The sequence below is a fragment of the Heterocephalus glaber genome, unplaced genomic scaffold, assembly GCF_053883595.1.
Source record: "Heterocephalus glaber isolate CG9 unplaced genomic scaffold, H.glaber_assembly_v1.0 deba00000937, whole genome shotgun sequence".
Taxonomy (NCBI): Eukaryota; Metazoa; Chordata; class Mammalia; order Rodentia; family Bathyergidae; genus Heterocephalus; species Heterocephalus glaber.
This window is the reverse complement of record NW_028258173.1, coordinates 4196164-4212194: the sequence shown is the minus strand read 5'-3', so window position 1 is coordinate 4212194 and position 16031 is coordinate 4196164. Positions and strand designations below refer to the sequence as shown.

At 46.9% G+C, this 16031-nt stretch overlaps 1 protein-coding gene across 10 annotated transcripts in view; it reads left to right on the top strand.

Annotated features, from left to right (window-relative positions):
• Tnrc6c (trinucleotide repeat containing adaptor 6C) overlaps positions 1-16031 on the top strand; it is a 125099-nt gene that overhangs the window by 106158 nt on the left and 2910 nt on the right. For 9 of the 10 annotated variants that reach the window (XM_087208396.1, XM_087208392.1, XM_087208391.1 and 6 more), the window contains 9 exons: positions 832-951; positions 4033-4116; positions 4386-4623; positions 7475-7642; positions 9555-9746; positions 10226-10369; positions 12520-12714; positions 13546-13616; positions 14480-14619. In XM_087208396.1, the coding sequence (XP_087064522.1) occupies positions 832-951; positions 4033-4116; positions 4386-4623; positions 7475-7642; positions 9555-9746; positions 10226-10369; positions 12520-12714; positions 13546-13616; positions 14480-14619 (1352 nt within the window). Of the gene's footprint in view, positions 1-831; positions 952-4032; positions 4117-4385; positions 4624-7474; positions 7643-9554; positions 9747-10225; positions 10370-12519; positions 12715-13545; positions 13617-14479; positions 15945-16031 lie in introns of all 10 variants that reach the window. The other variant, XR_015450210.1, reaches the window with a different exon arrangement.

The following is a 16031-nucleotide window of genomic DNA, read 5'->3' as shown; positions in this document are numbered from 1 at the left end:
TGGTTCCGCTGCCTGCCTCGCAAGCGTAAGGACCCAAGTTCGATCCCTGGTACCAAAAAAAAAAAGCACACACACAAAAATTTTGCATGTCTACCATAAGTAGAAAAATCAGTATTTTTCTAATACATCCTAGACCACTATTACAGTAAAAAATGCTCAACTGTGTTCTACCTGCACTGTGAAGGTATGTCTGATGTTTGAACACTGAAATAACACATCCAGGTGCTGTTGGCTTGGAGTAGTGAGTTCCAGTTAGAGACTGTCCTGAGTTGGCAGCAAATACACATCAGGGCTGCTCTGCGGAGAGGCTGGGAGCAGTGACACCCACTGAGAGCAACCTCTGCACGCGGCAGTGCTGACAGCATCCTAAGCAGGTACACGTGCAGGGGAGAAGGGCTTGCTGAGCTTCCTGGTGGTGTCAGCTGCGGCCGAAACAGTCCAAGGACCTGTGTGAGACACACATCCCTGCCTCCCTGGTGAGGTGCCAGCCAGTGGGAATAGTCTTCCCCCACCTCTGGGCCTCAAGGTTCCACTGTGGCAGAACAGGAACTCAGTCACTGATAGAAATGACCCCGGACTGTGGACAGAACAGCTCAGGTGTGACTTCAGTATCTGGAAGAAGAAATCTCTTCAAAGACTCCCTCCTTCCTTCTTCTTAACATGTCAGCTACTAATGTGAAAATGTCTGCAAATGTTTGAGCAGCCTTTGAAGCTCAACCTTGAAACATATACAATTGTTAATTAATCATTTTGAGTCACAAAAACACTATACAGACAAATAAATGTTTTAATAAAGATATGATGGCTAATCATATGTTTTATTTTAAACAGGTTCAAGCACAGCTTTTGCAGTTTGCAGCAAAAAACATTGGTCTCAACCCTGCACTATTAACCTCGCCCATTAATCCTCAGCATATGACGATGTTGAACCAGCTCTATCAGCTGCAGCTGGTGAGTGGAAAGTCACCCAGGTTACGAACACACCACTGACAGTTACTATAGCATTTTTTGCACATCTGGATATATTATGAGACTGTTTTAGTACATTAAGGTTTTTTGCTTAAGGGTTTTTTTACTAAGCTTTGTAAAATTTTCAGCTCCTCTATGATCAGAAAGTCCCATAATTAGGCCTGTGTTTTCCTCTGAGGTCTCAGCTAATTTCTCACCTGAACCACAGAACACAAAACAGCACATGAGGGACTGTTTTCCCAGGTCTTTTAAGGGTGGTGTGCAAAAATACTGTTCTGGACAAGTCGGAATGAAGTTCCTGCCTTATCTGTGATGGACGGTTTGGAGCATTAGAGCTTTATTCTCACACACATCTCTGGTTGAGAATGGCTTACATAACCCAATAATTCTTTAAAGCTTTTTATAATTTAACATTATTGAACTTTTAATTTTCAAACAATCATACTGCTTTTACCATAAAATGGCATGTCATCATATCTCTTGATGTACTGGATTTTTTTTGTTTTGTTTTGTTTTGGGGTTTTTTTGCGGTACCAGGGATCATTTGTGTTTGCTAGGCAGCCGCAGCACCACTGAGCCACATCCCCAGCCCCTTTTTTTGATTTTTTGAGACAGTCCCATTATGTATTCCAGCTCAGCCTTGAACTCATGGTGATCCTTCTGCCTCAGCCTCCCGAATTCTGGGATTACAGGCATGCACCACCATGCCCAGCCTGAATTTATATACATTAAAAGGCTTAGAGTATTATTTCATTTGGGGGGGTGAGTGTGAGAGAGAGAGAGTGTGTGTGTGTGTGTGTGTGTGTGTGTGTGTGTGTTTTGAAATACGGTCTCACTGTGTAGCCCAGGCTGGCCTCAAACTCAGCCATCCTCCTGCCTTAGCCTCCCAAGTGTTGAGATTACAGCTATGCACCAGCACACTAGCTTATTTCATTCCTTAAGAGTATGCACATGATTTAAAGTCTTATCTAGCATCCTTGTTGCCTAGAAAATGACCAGGAGTCATGGAGGGAGAGTAGTTATGGGTTGCTCTATTAAACAGAACCATCGGTGTAGAACCTTGCCTTCTCAGAGAGTCCTCAGGCCCACATTTACGCTGTTCCAGGCACACCTCTTAAGTTGGAGTGTCCCTTTTCTTCTGTAAGTTGCAGGGGATGACAGGAGGTAGGTGTCCTAGAGACACTGAACACGTCCTTGCTTTCCTAAAGAGCACAGGGCTCCATACGTGGAGCAGTATGTGGCCCTAGGATCTTTCCTGATCCAGCAGGGAGTCATTGCACTGGTGATTTCTGTGGTGAGGCCCCGCTGAGTGCAGGTGCCACCCCCAGGCACAGGTGTTCCTGCTGCTCTCAGTCCCTGTCAGGGAGGAGGAAAGAAGGCCTTGTGGGAACAACAGCACACATGTAGAGAGAACACAGGGCTCGGAGCCTTGCCTAGCTTACTACAGGCATGGCCGAGTGAGGTCCTTCTGTTACCCAAGGGGTGTTACTAAGATATGGTGTAGAAGACTCAAGAAAATGTTGACGTAATGTTTTCTCTTCTTCAGTTTTTTCCCTCAAAAAAATGGAGAAATAAAGTTTGTTGCTTCCTAATGTTTAAGTTTTAGGCCCCTAGAGATTCACTGAAGTAAGATATTTTATGCCTCCATAATTAACAAGGCACTTTTTTGTTTTGGTTTGGTTTTTTGGTTTTTTGGTCTCCTTTTGTAGTTCAGGCTGGCCCTGAACTCACTATGTAACCCAGGCTGACCTTGAACTCGTGGCAATCCTCCTGCCTCAGCCTCCCAAGTTCTGGGATCGCAGGCGTGCACTACCACACCTGGCAAGGCACTTTTATTAGTTACTCTCTTATCTTTAAGTCCTCTTGCCAAAATGTCCCCAGAAATTCATGTAAGAAAAAAAATCTGTGAACCAACTTTTCAAAATAATCATACAAGCAAACCTTGCATATCATTGTACAGAAGAATATCATGGTCACTTCAGCCAACCTTGATGGCAGGTTTATGTGACAGAGGAGTCCACAAATCCTTAGTTCAGCTTCTCTTCTAGCTTTAATTCCCTGTGATGTTGGCTGAGATAATCACATGGCCTCCAAGTCCTTAGAAGCTATTTAATATGTGTTACTCCACAGTTAGGACACTTGTTGCACTATTCAGTTGTTGTACTTACTGTACTATTCTGCTACATTTTCTGGCCATTCTGGCCTGGTCCACATTGAATTAAGAGGAATTGTCTTAGGCCATGTGTAAAATGTATTAATATAATTAATGCATATAAATAATAAAATTTTCTGGGTTTTTTGTTTTTTGTTTTTTGTTTTGAGACAGGGTCTCACTATGTAGTTCAGGCTGGTCTTAAACTCACTGTGTAGCCCAGGCTGGCCTCGAACTCCCAGTGATCCTCTTGACTCAGCCTCTAAATGTTGGGATTACAGATGTGTACCAACATAATATATGAATAATATATATAAAGTAATATGTTTTATTATAGCATTTTTTGTTTGTTTGTTTTGTTTTTTTGGTACCGGGGATAAAACTCGGGACCTTGTGCTTTCGAGGCAGGCAGCAGAACCACTGAGCTAAATCCCCGGCCCTATTACAGCATTTTTTAAAAAGAGCTAGTGCCCCTATGGCCACATGTTAGACATACCTGGCTAGATGAATTATGAGAATAAACTTTTTTTTTTTTTTTTGGTACCAGGGATTGAACTTGGGACCTTACGCTTGCGAGGCAGGCGCCAGAACCACTGAGCTAAATCCCTAGACCCTGAGAATAAACCTTTTCATTGCCTTATATCAGAAAGTTGAATCATTTATTGATGGCTTTTGTATAATACTTATTCTAGCTCTCAGCCAAGCAGGTTGGCACACACCTATAATCCCAGAAGTTGGGAAGCTGAGGCAGGAGGATCACAAGTTTAAATCCCACCTGGACACTGTCTCAAAAGAAAAAATTAAAAGGCTCAGGATATAGCTCAGTGGTAGAGCTCCCCTGGGTTCAGTCCCCAGTACCACAAAACAAAAAAAGAAAAGAGAAAAATTCTAGCTTTTCTTTCTGTCAACAGGCATACCAACGTTTACAAATCCAGCAGCAGATGTTACAGGCCCAGCGTAATGTTTCCGGACCCATGAGACAACAGGAGCAGCAAGTAGGTGTTGCCCGATTGGCTATCCACATTAGCTGTAATTTTCCTGGGTTAAGGAGATTCTCACTGATGAACTGTTAGACTGTTGTTGATTTTTCTCCAGCCAGGCTTCCCCTTTGAGAAGTCTTGGGGTGGACTCTGAGAGGGGCTTAGCCCCGGTCAGTGGACACCTCAGTGTGAAAACACTTTGTAGACAAGCCACGCAGGTCCCTTCACACCTGGCTAAAGTGTGTGTGTGTGTATGTGTGTGTGTGTGTGTGTCTTCCTTCCAGGTTGCGCGCACAATCACTAATCTGCAGCAGCAGATCCAGCAGCACCAGCGCCAGCTGGCCCAGGCACTGCTCGTGAAGCAGCCTCCACCACCACCCCCGCCGCACCTGTCTCTGCACCCCTCTGCAGGCAAATCGGCCATGGACAGCTTCCCCCCGCACCCCCAGACTCCAGGCCTCCCTGACCTGCAGACCAAAGAGCAGCAGTCTTCACCCAATACCTTCACTCCTTACCCTCTCGGTGAGTTTCCCATGGGCTCAAGGCCACAGCAGGCAGGGGGCTCCCAGAGTCCACCTGTGGTGACCAGGACTGCACTGCGGTGGCAGAAGCCAGGCCACTAAAACAGCATGTGGGATGCAGTACCAGACAAAACCAGAGAGCAGGCCTCTTGAGGCTTCTTCCTAAGGGAGCTTTGCTGACTGCCTTCTGCAGAGCAAGGGCTTCACTCTGCCAGCAAAACTTTTGAGTATAAAGTTGGTTTGTTATTGTTGGTTTTGATTTTGGGGTATTTTTGCAGGGCCTTCACACTGAACTACATCCCCAACACTGTTGGTTTTTGTTTGTTTTTGTTTTTGTTTTGCTACCAGGGATCAAACTCAGGACCTTGACCTTTCACTTGCAAGGCAGGCGGTGGCACCACTGAGCTAAATCCCCAGCCCCCAACACTGTTGTTTTAATTTTGTATCTTGAGACAAGGTCTTGCTAAGTCATTAAGTTGTCCAGACTGGACGCAAACTCACAATCCTCCTGCCTAAGCTTCCTAAGCTTAGGGATTACAGCTGTGCAGCACCACAGCTGGTTTTATTTTTTTGTGACAGGGTCTCACTAAGTTGCCCAGTCTGGGCTCAAACTTATGATCGTCCTGAGTCAGCTTCCCAGCATGCTGGGTCTACATGTACATGCCCAGCTGAGTATAAAGTCTTTCTGTGGTAGTGCCTGTGAAAGCTCCCACAATGTTTTCATTTCCATTGTTGAATCTGGAAAGTTGTTTATTCTTTAATTTTTTTTCTGCTGCTCTTTATCACCCACCATCCTTCACCCTCAGCTACAGAAAAGTCTATAATAGTTCTGCCAATAGTGTTTAGACTCATTAAGCAGGCCCTGCTTAACACCTTCATCATGGGGCCCTTCATGATGGAGCCATAATTTGTATGCCTTGTTGTTGCCAGGCAGCTCTGAACCGCTGGTGTCTATGCATGACTGTCCCACTGGGCAGCATGGGACAGTTCCATCAGTGGGACAGTCATATATATACCTCAATCGCTCAAGCCGGCTGGAGTATGTTAAAGGGTAGCAGCTGTCCCCCCAGCACCAGCAGTTCAGAATGGGACTTGCACAGCAACCAAATTTCTCATCTCTGTCTGTCTGTCTCTCATTCTCTCTCTCTCTCTCTCTCTCTCTCTCTCTCTCTCTCATACACACACACACACAGGACTTGGCCTGCTGGAGCACACCCACCACATGGAACCTATAGATCTTAGGAGAAAATGGAGTCCCCTGCAGGTCACACAGGCTTGCCCAAGGAGGCACAGTAGAGGAGAAATGTCACCAAAAGCTAGGAAAGCCCTTCAGGCTTGTCTCCTGATTGCTATTAGAGCCTGCAGATATGGACCAAGGGAATCAGTAGCTTAGGAAAATACATCTCTAATAAGGGCAAAGTCTGCTTAAACAACAGCAAACTTGGCATCAACTGATAACTTCTCTCAAGAATGCTAGTACAGCTGGGGATTTAGCTCAGTTGTTTCGCTGCCTGCTGCACAAGCGCAAGGACCCGTGTTTGATCCCCGGTACCAAAAACAAAACCAGAATGCTAGTACACTATGACACTTTCTCATTGTGTGATCACATCCAGCTTGACAGGTAACAAATATGTATGTCTTTAGTATGAAGCGGTAAGTGACTGATGGTATTGTCCCTTCATTACTGTCTCATCCATTACTGTGTTGAAGAAACAGAAGCATCTTGTGATTAAGACCTGATTAGGTGCCTGGGTTTGAGTCCCGGCCCACTGTAGACTGGCCCGCTGCTAATTGAAGCTTGCCTGACTGCTCTTTGCTTCAGTTTCTCCACCTATAAAGTAGGAATGTTTACTATCTTAGTCACTTTCTCATGCTGAGGCACAATACCAGACACTTGCAACTTAAAGGAGGAAAGGTTTAGTTGGCTCGTGTTTACAGGACGTGGTCAGCTGGCTCCAGGGCAGGACAGTATGCCAGAGGGACATAGAAGAGAAGTTGTTCATGTCATGGTATTGGGGAAGCAGAGAACAAAGGGCAAAGCCAGGGAGGAAGACCCTTCCAGGTCACACTCCGAGTGAGCCACCTCTTCTGACCACACCCCACCTCCTAACAAGTTGGCTGTAGCTCCCATGAGCAGTCTACCTAAGCAACTGATGTGTGCTTCAGTCTTTTTGTCATGGTCCTCATCATCATTTTTCTTCATCAACTAGTGTAGTGCTGATCCTTGGCAGATCTCCAGGAGTTCCCCCTTCTGCCTGGTGGCCAGGGGCAACACCCACACTCCCCAGTAGGTCAGTTTGTTAAAGGCTGTTGAATGTGTAATTCATGAACTCCTCCAGGGCAGACTTCTGTAACATACATGTACTAAGGCAGAACCCGGTTGTCCTGACCAGCCTCTTCTGTAGACAGTGCATTAGCACACTAGAAAAGTTTCTTGGTCTGGTGATTCCTACAATGGACCATGAGGACTTTCCTCATTGTTTGGACTCACTATGTTGCTCCATGGACTCTGATTGGGCGCCAAGGATTTAGCTCATTGGCACTGTGCCTGCCGCGAAAGCCCAAGGTCCTGAGTTCAATCTCCGGTACCAAAAAAAAGAAAAAATCAGATATGATTGAGAACCTCAGGACTGTGTTTATATATACTGAAACATAAAAAAGAGGAGAATCGTGGGTCAGACTTAATTGAAGACCATTAGCATTTTCACCTTACTTCAGGAAAAATAGTTCTTTTTAAAACAGGTATTTTTTCACCAGCATCAAAAGTTAAAAGTATTTGACCGTGAATGAAGACTGGAACAAGATGGCCGAGAGGAGGGTCTGGCCTGTCCTGATAGTGTCTCTGTTTTCAGCTGGACTGAACTCAAACATGAATGTCAACAGCATGGACATGACCAGCGGCCTGTCAGTGAAGGACCCATCTCAGTCCCAGTCACGCCTCCCTCAGTGGACACATCCCAATTCAATGGACAGCTTGTCCAGTGCTGCTTCTCCTATGGATCAGAATCCCAGCAAGCATGGTACGTCTTGACTGGCATGGCCACAGAGGGGTTATTACTGTTTTCATAATGATTATCCCTTTGTGTAGTGCACTTATTCTATACATTTCTCCAAATCCAGTGCTGAGAGCTAGGTTAAAAATATGTCATTCTAAAAACCATTTGCATGCCTGTAGTCACAGTGCTCTGGAAAGCTGAAGCAAGAGGATTTCAGCTTTGAGGCCAGCCTGAGCAACTTAGGGACTTAGTGAGACCTGGTCCCAAAATAAAAAAGTGAAAAACAGAGCTGAGGTAAAATAAAAAAGTGAAAAACAGAGCTGAGGATACAGCTCAGTGTGAAGGCCTTGGGTTCAATTACACGTCCACAGAAATGCACACATCCACACATTCCATTCCATCACGGAGTACGTAAGATCTCAACTGGTCATGGACCAAACTCTTTTTCTTTTTTCACAGTACTAGGCATTGAATCCCTTCTCAGCCTTTTGGCTAAGATCAAGTGTACTAGGCGCTGGGCAGGGGATTTAGCTCAGTGGTTCCGCTGCCTGCCTCGAAAGCACAAGGACCCGAGTTTGATCCCCAGTACCAAAAAATAAGTGTACTGGGTATTGAACCTAGCACTTCATACTAGCCAAGTGCTCTACCACTGAGCTATACTTAAAACCATTTTTTTTTTTTTCCTGGACTATTTTATTTTGAGACGTTGTCTCACTGAGTTGCCCAGGTTGGCCTAAAACTTGCAACCCTCCTGTCTCAACCTCCCAAGTAGCTGGGATTGGGTTATAGATCTGTACCATTGTGCCAAGTTTAGGACCAAACTTCTTGAACTTCAACCATACAAACTCAGAAATTACTGAAAATGTCCCAGAGGGCTGGGGATTTAGGCTCAGTGGTTCTGCCACCTGCCTCACAAGCACAAGGTCCTGAGTTCGATCCCCAGTACCAGAAGAAAAGAAAATGTCCCAGAGCAACAAAGCATATAAGTCATAACCTATATACTTTTTCTATCTGTATTCACCAACAAACAATTAGTCTTCTGAAAAGAATTTTTTTTCAATAAATGATAAGACATAGGTAGTAGTATATACCTGTAGCCCCAGCTACTCAGAACTCTGAGGCAAGAGGATCTCAAGTTCAAGACCAGTCTGGACAACTTAGACATTGTCTGAAAACAAAAAAATAAAAATAAAAAAGGGCTGCAGTATAGCTCAGTGGTAGAGCACTTGCCTAATACGTGTGAAGCCCTAAATCTGATCCCTAGCACTGCAAAAGATAAAGCACAAGTGGAAAGTGAGTTGCTTAGAAAGGAAGAAGCAAAAAATGCTAACTGTAGGATGCAATCTCACTATTAAGCATTAAATTTAGTTTTGAACATCCTGGTAACATTAAAAAAAACGGGAAATTTAACAGTTACATAGTTCCCTCTTGACATAAGATGCAGTTTAAAAGTTCTTCCTTCCTAAGAGTTAACTCTGAAAAATCCTCATGTGACCTCAGGACACTACTGGGCAGGAGAGCACCCATCACATGAGCTGGTTGGTGTAGTCCTTAGATTTGATGCCCAGTTTGTTCTTCCACAGTAAGGGGAGCCAGCCGTGGGAGGAAAAGATGCAGAAACAACAGCCACTGTCAACTAACCAGAGACTCACAACCCCAGAAAGGTTTATTGTGGGTCATTCCCCATGGTATGAATATGAATTCTATAAAGATTTCCAAACTGACAAACTAAAATGGTTCTTCAAGGGTTTTTCTCCTCCAGGGATGAGCTTTTGTAACTGAAATAGTCATTGGTTCTTGGAGAATCTCAGACAGGTCAAGCCTGACAGTTTGTGTAACTGAAAGGAAAAAGGACTTAGACCTGAAGGAAAGACTCCAGGGCCCCAGTGTCATAAGCAGAGCATTCACTTGGTTACTGTTTTCTGTTGTCCTGTAGGTGCTATCCCTGGAGGTCTAAGCATTGGGCCTCCAGGTAAGTCCTCCATTGATGACTCCTATGGCCGGTACGATTTAATCCAGAATAGTGAGTCACCAGCCAGTCCTCCTGTAGCTGTTCCCCATAGCTGGTCACGTGCCAAATCTGACAGTGATAAAATCTCAAATGGTTCCAGCATCAACTGGCCCCCAGGTAAGACCCCATGGCACTTCTGTACCATGGCAAATTAGAGGCTACCTCACGCCTAGGATCTAGGTTAGACCTGAGAGGAGCCAGGATCTGCCCCACGGGTTCTAGAAGCATTAGGCTCACAGCTCTGGCATTTTCATTGGGAATCCATTGCCAAATCAGTTTGGGTTATGGCCGAAATCAAACATGGCCCTGTGGTCCCCTTAGTTCTACATAAGGAGAAGAAGGGGTGGCTCCGGGTGGGGAATGGGCCCTAGATACAATCCCAGAAAAACATTCAGATCTTAACATGATAGCTGTGATACCTGGCTCTTGTTTGTTCCAAAGGAATGGTTGTTTTAATGAAAGAGTCTAAACTGTACCTGTGAATTTAATTGCCAGATAATTAAAATTTCCACAAACAGGCAAAAGGCATGTTTAGATGCCATGGAGCAGTGTGAAGGTTCTCTAGCATGCAGCCTCGCTTTGGTTTCCATAAACAGAGTTCCATCCTGGAGTGCCATGGAAAGGGCTTCAGAACATCGACCCTGAGAACGACCCTGATGTCACTCCTGGCAGTGTCCCCACCGGGCCTACCATCAACACCACCATCCAGGACGTCAACCGCTACCTCCTCAAGAGTGGAGGTAAGGACAGGCCAGGGATTTAGCTCAGTGGTGCCACGCCTGCCTCTCAAGTGCAAAGCCGAGTTTGATCCCCAGTACAGGGAAAAAGAAAAGACTGGAGGTAAGGATGAGGCCATCCCATCTGCCCCTGTGGGAGTCTCCAGTCACCTTCCGGATTCCAGTGCAGTGTGGGCTGTGAGACACAGGTGAGGGGTGCCTTTTCCAGGACCTGGCAGTACAGAGGAGGACAGTGGAGACTGATAGGAGATATATGCTTTTGCTTCATGTACTAACACAGACTAAATAGCCCTTATCCACAGTGCTTGAGATGAGAAGTGTTTCAGGTTTCAGAGCCTTTTGTTTGTTTTTTGTGTTTCGTGCTTGGTTTTTTTGTGGGGTTTTTGTGCTTTGTTTTTTGAAACAGTCTCTCACTGTATAGTTCAAGCTGGCCTTGGACTCGCAGCAGTCTTCCTGCCTCAGCCTCCAGGGTGTTGGGATTGCAAGCATGCACCACCATACCTGGCTTCAAAGCATTTCTGATTGTAGACTATTGGAACAGACTCTGTTGGTTTTACGTCCCTTATCTGAAAATCAAATGTACCAACACGACACTTTTAAAAATGGTATAACATGACATATAGGTTGAGTATCTCTCATCTAAAAACCTGAAGTCCAAAGAAACTTTCTAAGCATTGTGTTATCAAATCACAATATTAACTTTCAGCTTTTTAATAAACAGGTTTCCACTTGAAACCTCAAAACTGAAAAGGAATTGACCCTTACTCGTCCATCTCAGTCTGTTTTCCCTGTCTATAAAAAGTCAAGCTAAAATGAATGAAATCTGTCCTCAGGGTTTTTCCCTGGCACAAATCTTGGTGCTAACTTTTTGTATACCATCCGTCAGACTTCAGGATCCAGAGCAAGAAGTGCTGGCTGAGCTGTGAAGTTAGGAAACAAACAGTTGAGGTTTGGAGATGAGAAGGGGAGCAGTGGCTCTCTACCCCTGAGCCACACTTAGAGGAAAACACTAAAGGGTGGTCTCAGTTTTATCTTCAGCACTTTATTGTGTGAAAGAGCCAGGCTTCCAGAGAGGCCTCAAACATCCTTCCCCAAACATTCGTGTGGCTTCCACTTAAATCTGGACCTGCGGGAACAAGGTGTTTGCTTCTCTGGCTATTTAAAGGGAGTGGCTTCCAGCCACACATGCAGGCTGCGTGGAAGTCCTGGTGAATACACACCACCCTTCCTGTCCAACACTGCACTCCCCCGGCTGATGCAGCAGCTTTGTGGAGAGGTGGATGGAGGAGGAGTGGCTGAAAAACAGAAACTCAGTGCCTCTGGGTTCAGTCTCCACTATTGAAGCAGAGCTTCAACACAAGGAGCCCAGCTGTCCTGAGGACAGGCCAGGTGCCCCTGCACCCCTGCAGGCAGGGACAAGGCTCAGACTGAACTAAATACCTAGACCTGCCTCGCAAGCGCAAGGTCCTGAGTTCAATCCCCGGTACTAAAAAAAAAAAAAAAAAAAAAAAGAGGAAAGAAGAGCCAGGCATGGTGGTGCACGCATGTCATCCCAGCACTGGGGAGCTGAGGCAGGAGGATTGCTGTGAGTTCAAGGCCACCCTGGGCAACATAATAAGTTCAAGCCCAGGCTGAACTAAATACCTAGACCTGTCTCAAAATAACCACCCCCCCCCCAAAAAAGGAAAGAAAAATGTGCATCTGTTATGCTTTATGCTGGTAAGTTAACTTCAACATTGAACTTCAGAAATGCTGTTTTATAGGTGGAAAACGTTAGAAGATTAATAGAAATGTCAGAAATACCGGCACGGCCTATATTGGACATGCAGACTATGTCTGAGCAAAAATTAAAGAGAGAACATAGCATGGTGATGATAACACTCCTCTAGTCCCAGAATTTGGGAGGCTGAGATGGGAGGATCGTTGGAGCCAAGGAGTTTAAGACCAGCCTGGGCAATATAGGGAGGCCTCATCTGGGAAAAAAAAGTCAGCAAAAATAGACCATATCCATGGGCCTTCCTCTGAGGCACCTTACTGGTGTTTCTTTGTTTGTCCCAGGCTGCTAGTACCAGAGAACGCTCTGCTGGCTCACCAGACCAACCACTCACTTCTCCTCTGTCCACAGAATGCATATGTTTTTCTCTGCCCTCTAGGTAAACTGTCAGACATGAAATCGACCTGGTCCTCTGGCCCAGCCTCCCACACACAAGCCTCTCTGTCTCACGAGCTGTGGAAGGTGCCCAGGAACACTACTGCACCCACCAGGCCCCCACCAGGGCTAGCCAATCCCAAGCCTTCCTCCACCTGGGGCGCCAGCCCCCTCGGCTGGACCAGCTCCTACTCCTCTGGTAAGCTCCTTCCTCCCCCTCTGATGGGCACAGGGGCACTCGGAACTGCTGTGTTCATCACTTAGGAGATGTGCTTATCATCTTCTTTGGGCACCCCGGACTTGGCAGGGCATTGAGTTCCAAACCTGGTGTATTCAGCATTGCCCCAGGTTTGTAGCTCCCCGAGGTGGGCCTGGGCTAGATGGTCCTAGGTAGCCCCTGTGCCAGTCCTCTCATGCTGCCTCCACATACTAGACCCTCAGAAAGGCCCGATTAGCCACTCCCATCAGCCAGCACTGGGGTCTTGACTTCTCCCCCGTGTGTGTGCTTTCCTACAAGACCTCATTGGAACATAGACTTTCCCGGCCAAAAGTAAAACAAGCCCAGTGCAATGCTGAAGCCTGAGGGCTAGGACGAAAGGGGTGGTTGAGAAACGAGCTTTCAGTCAGCAAGAGAGCATTTGAAAATAACCACTTCAACCTTTAGGAGCAACCCTTGTGAGTTTGCTTCATCTCAATTACAAGCAGAACGTCAGTGTGTTGGCTGTCAGGGTGGGTTCAGAGTGGGACAGGATGGAAAGCAGAACTTCCCGGGTGATCCTCATCTGTCCCACAGCACAGAAGGGAAGGCATGGGCCTCCTGGGCTGGTGGGAATGTCCAGGTAGTCAGGGTTGCTGTGGGCAGGGACGCCAGGGATCATGAGATTTGGGTTTATCAGAGCTGCCACAGGTTTGAAAAGCTCAGAGCCTGCTGTGTATGTTAGGTAAGATTAGAAATTTGGAAGAGGGCCACACCACCTGACTGCTGTGTAGCTTGTCAACTGAGCTGTTGTCCCCTGGGCTTGTCGTGCAGGTTCTGCTTGGAGCACTGACACCTCAGGAAGAACAAGCAGCTGGCTCGTTCTTCGCAACCTCACACCCCAGGTATGGGTGCCAGCTGGCAGGAGGAATACTGAGGGTGCCCTGGGGCACTGAGCCCCTTAGCCCCTGGTAGAGACTACTGTACATGGCAGGCACCCTCTTTCAGGGTCTGGGGTTACACAGGCAAGTGCGGAGGGAGCATGTGAGTGCCAGAGCTGCCCAGGCAGTGGCAGGCAGACACAGCCAGGGGGCTCCTTCTTACCATGTTCTCACTTTACTGACCCTTTACGGGCTGAAAAGTATACCTTTGTAACAGGGCTGCTTAGCTAAAAACTACAGTGGTGCCTCAGTTCATGAACTTGATTCTTTCCACAATTCCGGTCGCAAACTGAGTTGGATGAGAACTAAATCAAATTTAATGGTTTGGATCAATTTTGACCTTATAGGGAAATTTGATTTGGTTCTCATCCAGTTTGGTTTGCAACCAGAATCAAGGAGAGAATTGAGTTTGTGAACCGAGGAAGCACTGTATACTACTCAAGAGTGGTTTGGCCAAGTAGACTGTGTGGCCAGCCAGTAGTCACCTTTCCCAGGCCCGGCCATATCCCCTGCTGCCTGGCCATGGTGCCTTTCACAAGCCTCAAGCTCCTTAGGATGTTCTCTGGTGAGAGGAGAGCAGACCCAAAATGGAATTTTTCGCCTGCTTTGATTAGTTTAACTCAGGAAATGTAACTGAAGTAGCCACCATTTTGGGTACGTCCCTGGTCATGGTAGTATCAAACATTAGTACCTTAAAGCTATCTATTAGCCATTTTAAAGAAAGATATTTTTTTAGTGTTTAGTGGATCCAATTTGGATACTGATTTTGGAGAATGTTGTAGACAAACTTAGAGGGAAACGTGGGTGCCCTGTGCTTCTTCCATCAGATTGATGGCTCCACCCTGCGGACGCTGTGTCTGCAGCATGGGCCTCTCATCACATTCCACCTGAACCTGACCCAAGGCAACGCCGTAGTCCGCTACAGCTCCAAGGAGGAAGCCGCTAAGGCCCAGAAGTCTCTGCACATGTATGTTTTCTCCTCAGCACCCCAGAGCTGGCATGGGGGCTGTACAAGTGCCCTGGGGCTGCCCACACAGTGGTCCAGGACTGTGCCTTAAATAAATGGCAGAAATTGGGCTGGTTTGGTTTGGTTTGGTTTGGCGTGGCGTGGCATGGCGTGGTTTGGTTTGGTTTTTTGAGATAGGGTCTCACCTTGTAGCTCGAGCTAGCCCTAAACTCACTATGCAGCCCAGGCTGGCCTTCTGCTTAGAGCACTGATACCTCAGGAAGAACAAAGAGCTGGCTCATTCTTCACAGGTGTGGGTGCCAGCTGGCAGGCAGAATACTCTAGGTACCCTGGGGCACTGAGCCCCCTTAGCCTGGGCACAGACTACTGTACATGGCAGACTCACAGAAATCCTCCTGCCTCATGCCTCAGCCTCTGGAGTGCTGAGATCACAGGTGTGCACCACCCTGCCCAGCCCAGGAATTGGTCTTCTCACAGTTCTGGAGACTGGAAGCCTGGGATCAAGGTGTCAGGAGGGTTCATTCCTTCTGAGGCCACTCTTCTCAGCTTATAGACAGCTGTCCTCCTGTCTCCACGTGGCCGGCCTTCTGAGTGTGTCTGCATCCTGATCCCCTCATATAAGAGTGCCAGTCATGTTACATTAGGGCTGCCCACGTGACCTCAGTTAACTTCATCACCTCTCTGAAGACCCTGTCTCCGGGCCGGGGATTTAGCTCAGTGGTTCCGCCACCTGCCTCAAAGTGCAAGGTCGCAAGTTCAATCCCCGTACCAAAAAAACAAAAAAGACCCTGTCTCCAGATACAGTCACAGTCAGCAGCACTGTGTTAGGACTTCAGGATAGGTATTTGGGGTGGCATCATCCAGGCCAGCACAAGAGTCTCAGGATGAGCTGATTACTGCAGCTGCTAAGCTGCTGTGACTACGTCCACTATGAGAAAAACCTCCCCAGAGAGCACCTGCCAGGCCGGTGACAGAAAGCAGACCTCCTCTATCCTGGAAAAGCGCACACAGGGTCAGCCGCACTCCTCAGAGCCAGCCCCTCTGCCTCAGTAAAGGGTGCTCCAACACAGAGTACATACAGAGTGAACTGAGAAGTGGGGCCTAGAAATTAGTCCTTCCTAATTCTAGCACAGCATGCAAATTGCTCTGAGCTGACTGGCCCCTCGTGTGGTGGATGTTGTCCCTCCACTTGTACACTCATGCCGAGGAGAAGCCAGACAAGGTGGCACACACCTGGAATCCCAGCACTTGGGAGGCTGAGGCAGGAGGATCACCACAAATTCGAGGCCAGCCTGGACTACATAGCGAGACCCTGTCTCAAAAAAGTGAGGAGAATATTTATAATCTGGTTTGGGTCTGGGTGGCCTGTGGCTGGAAATCCTTGGGCTGTGCCTCTCCCAGTGGCTTAGCCT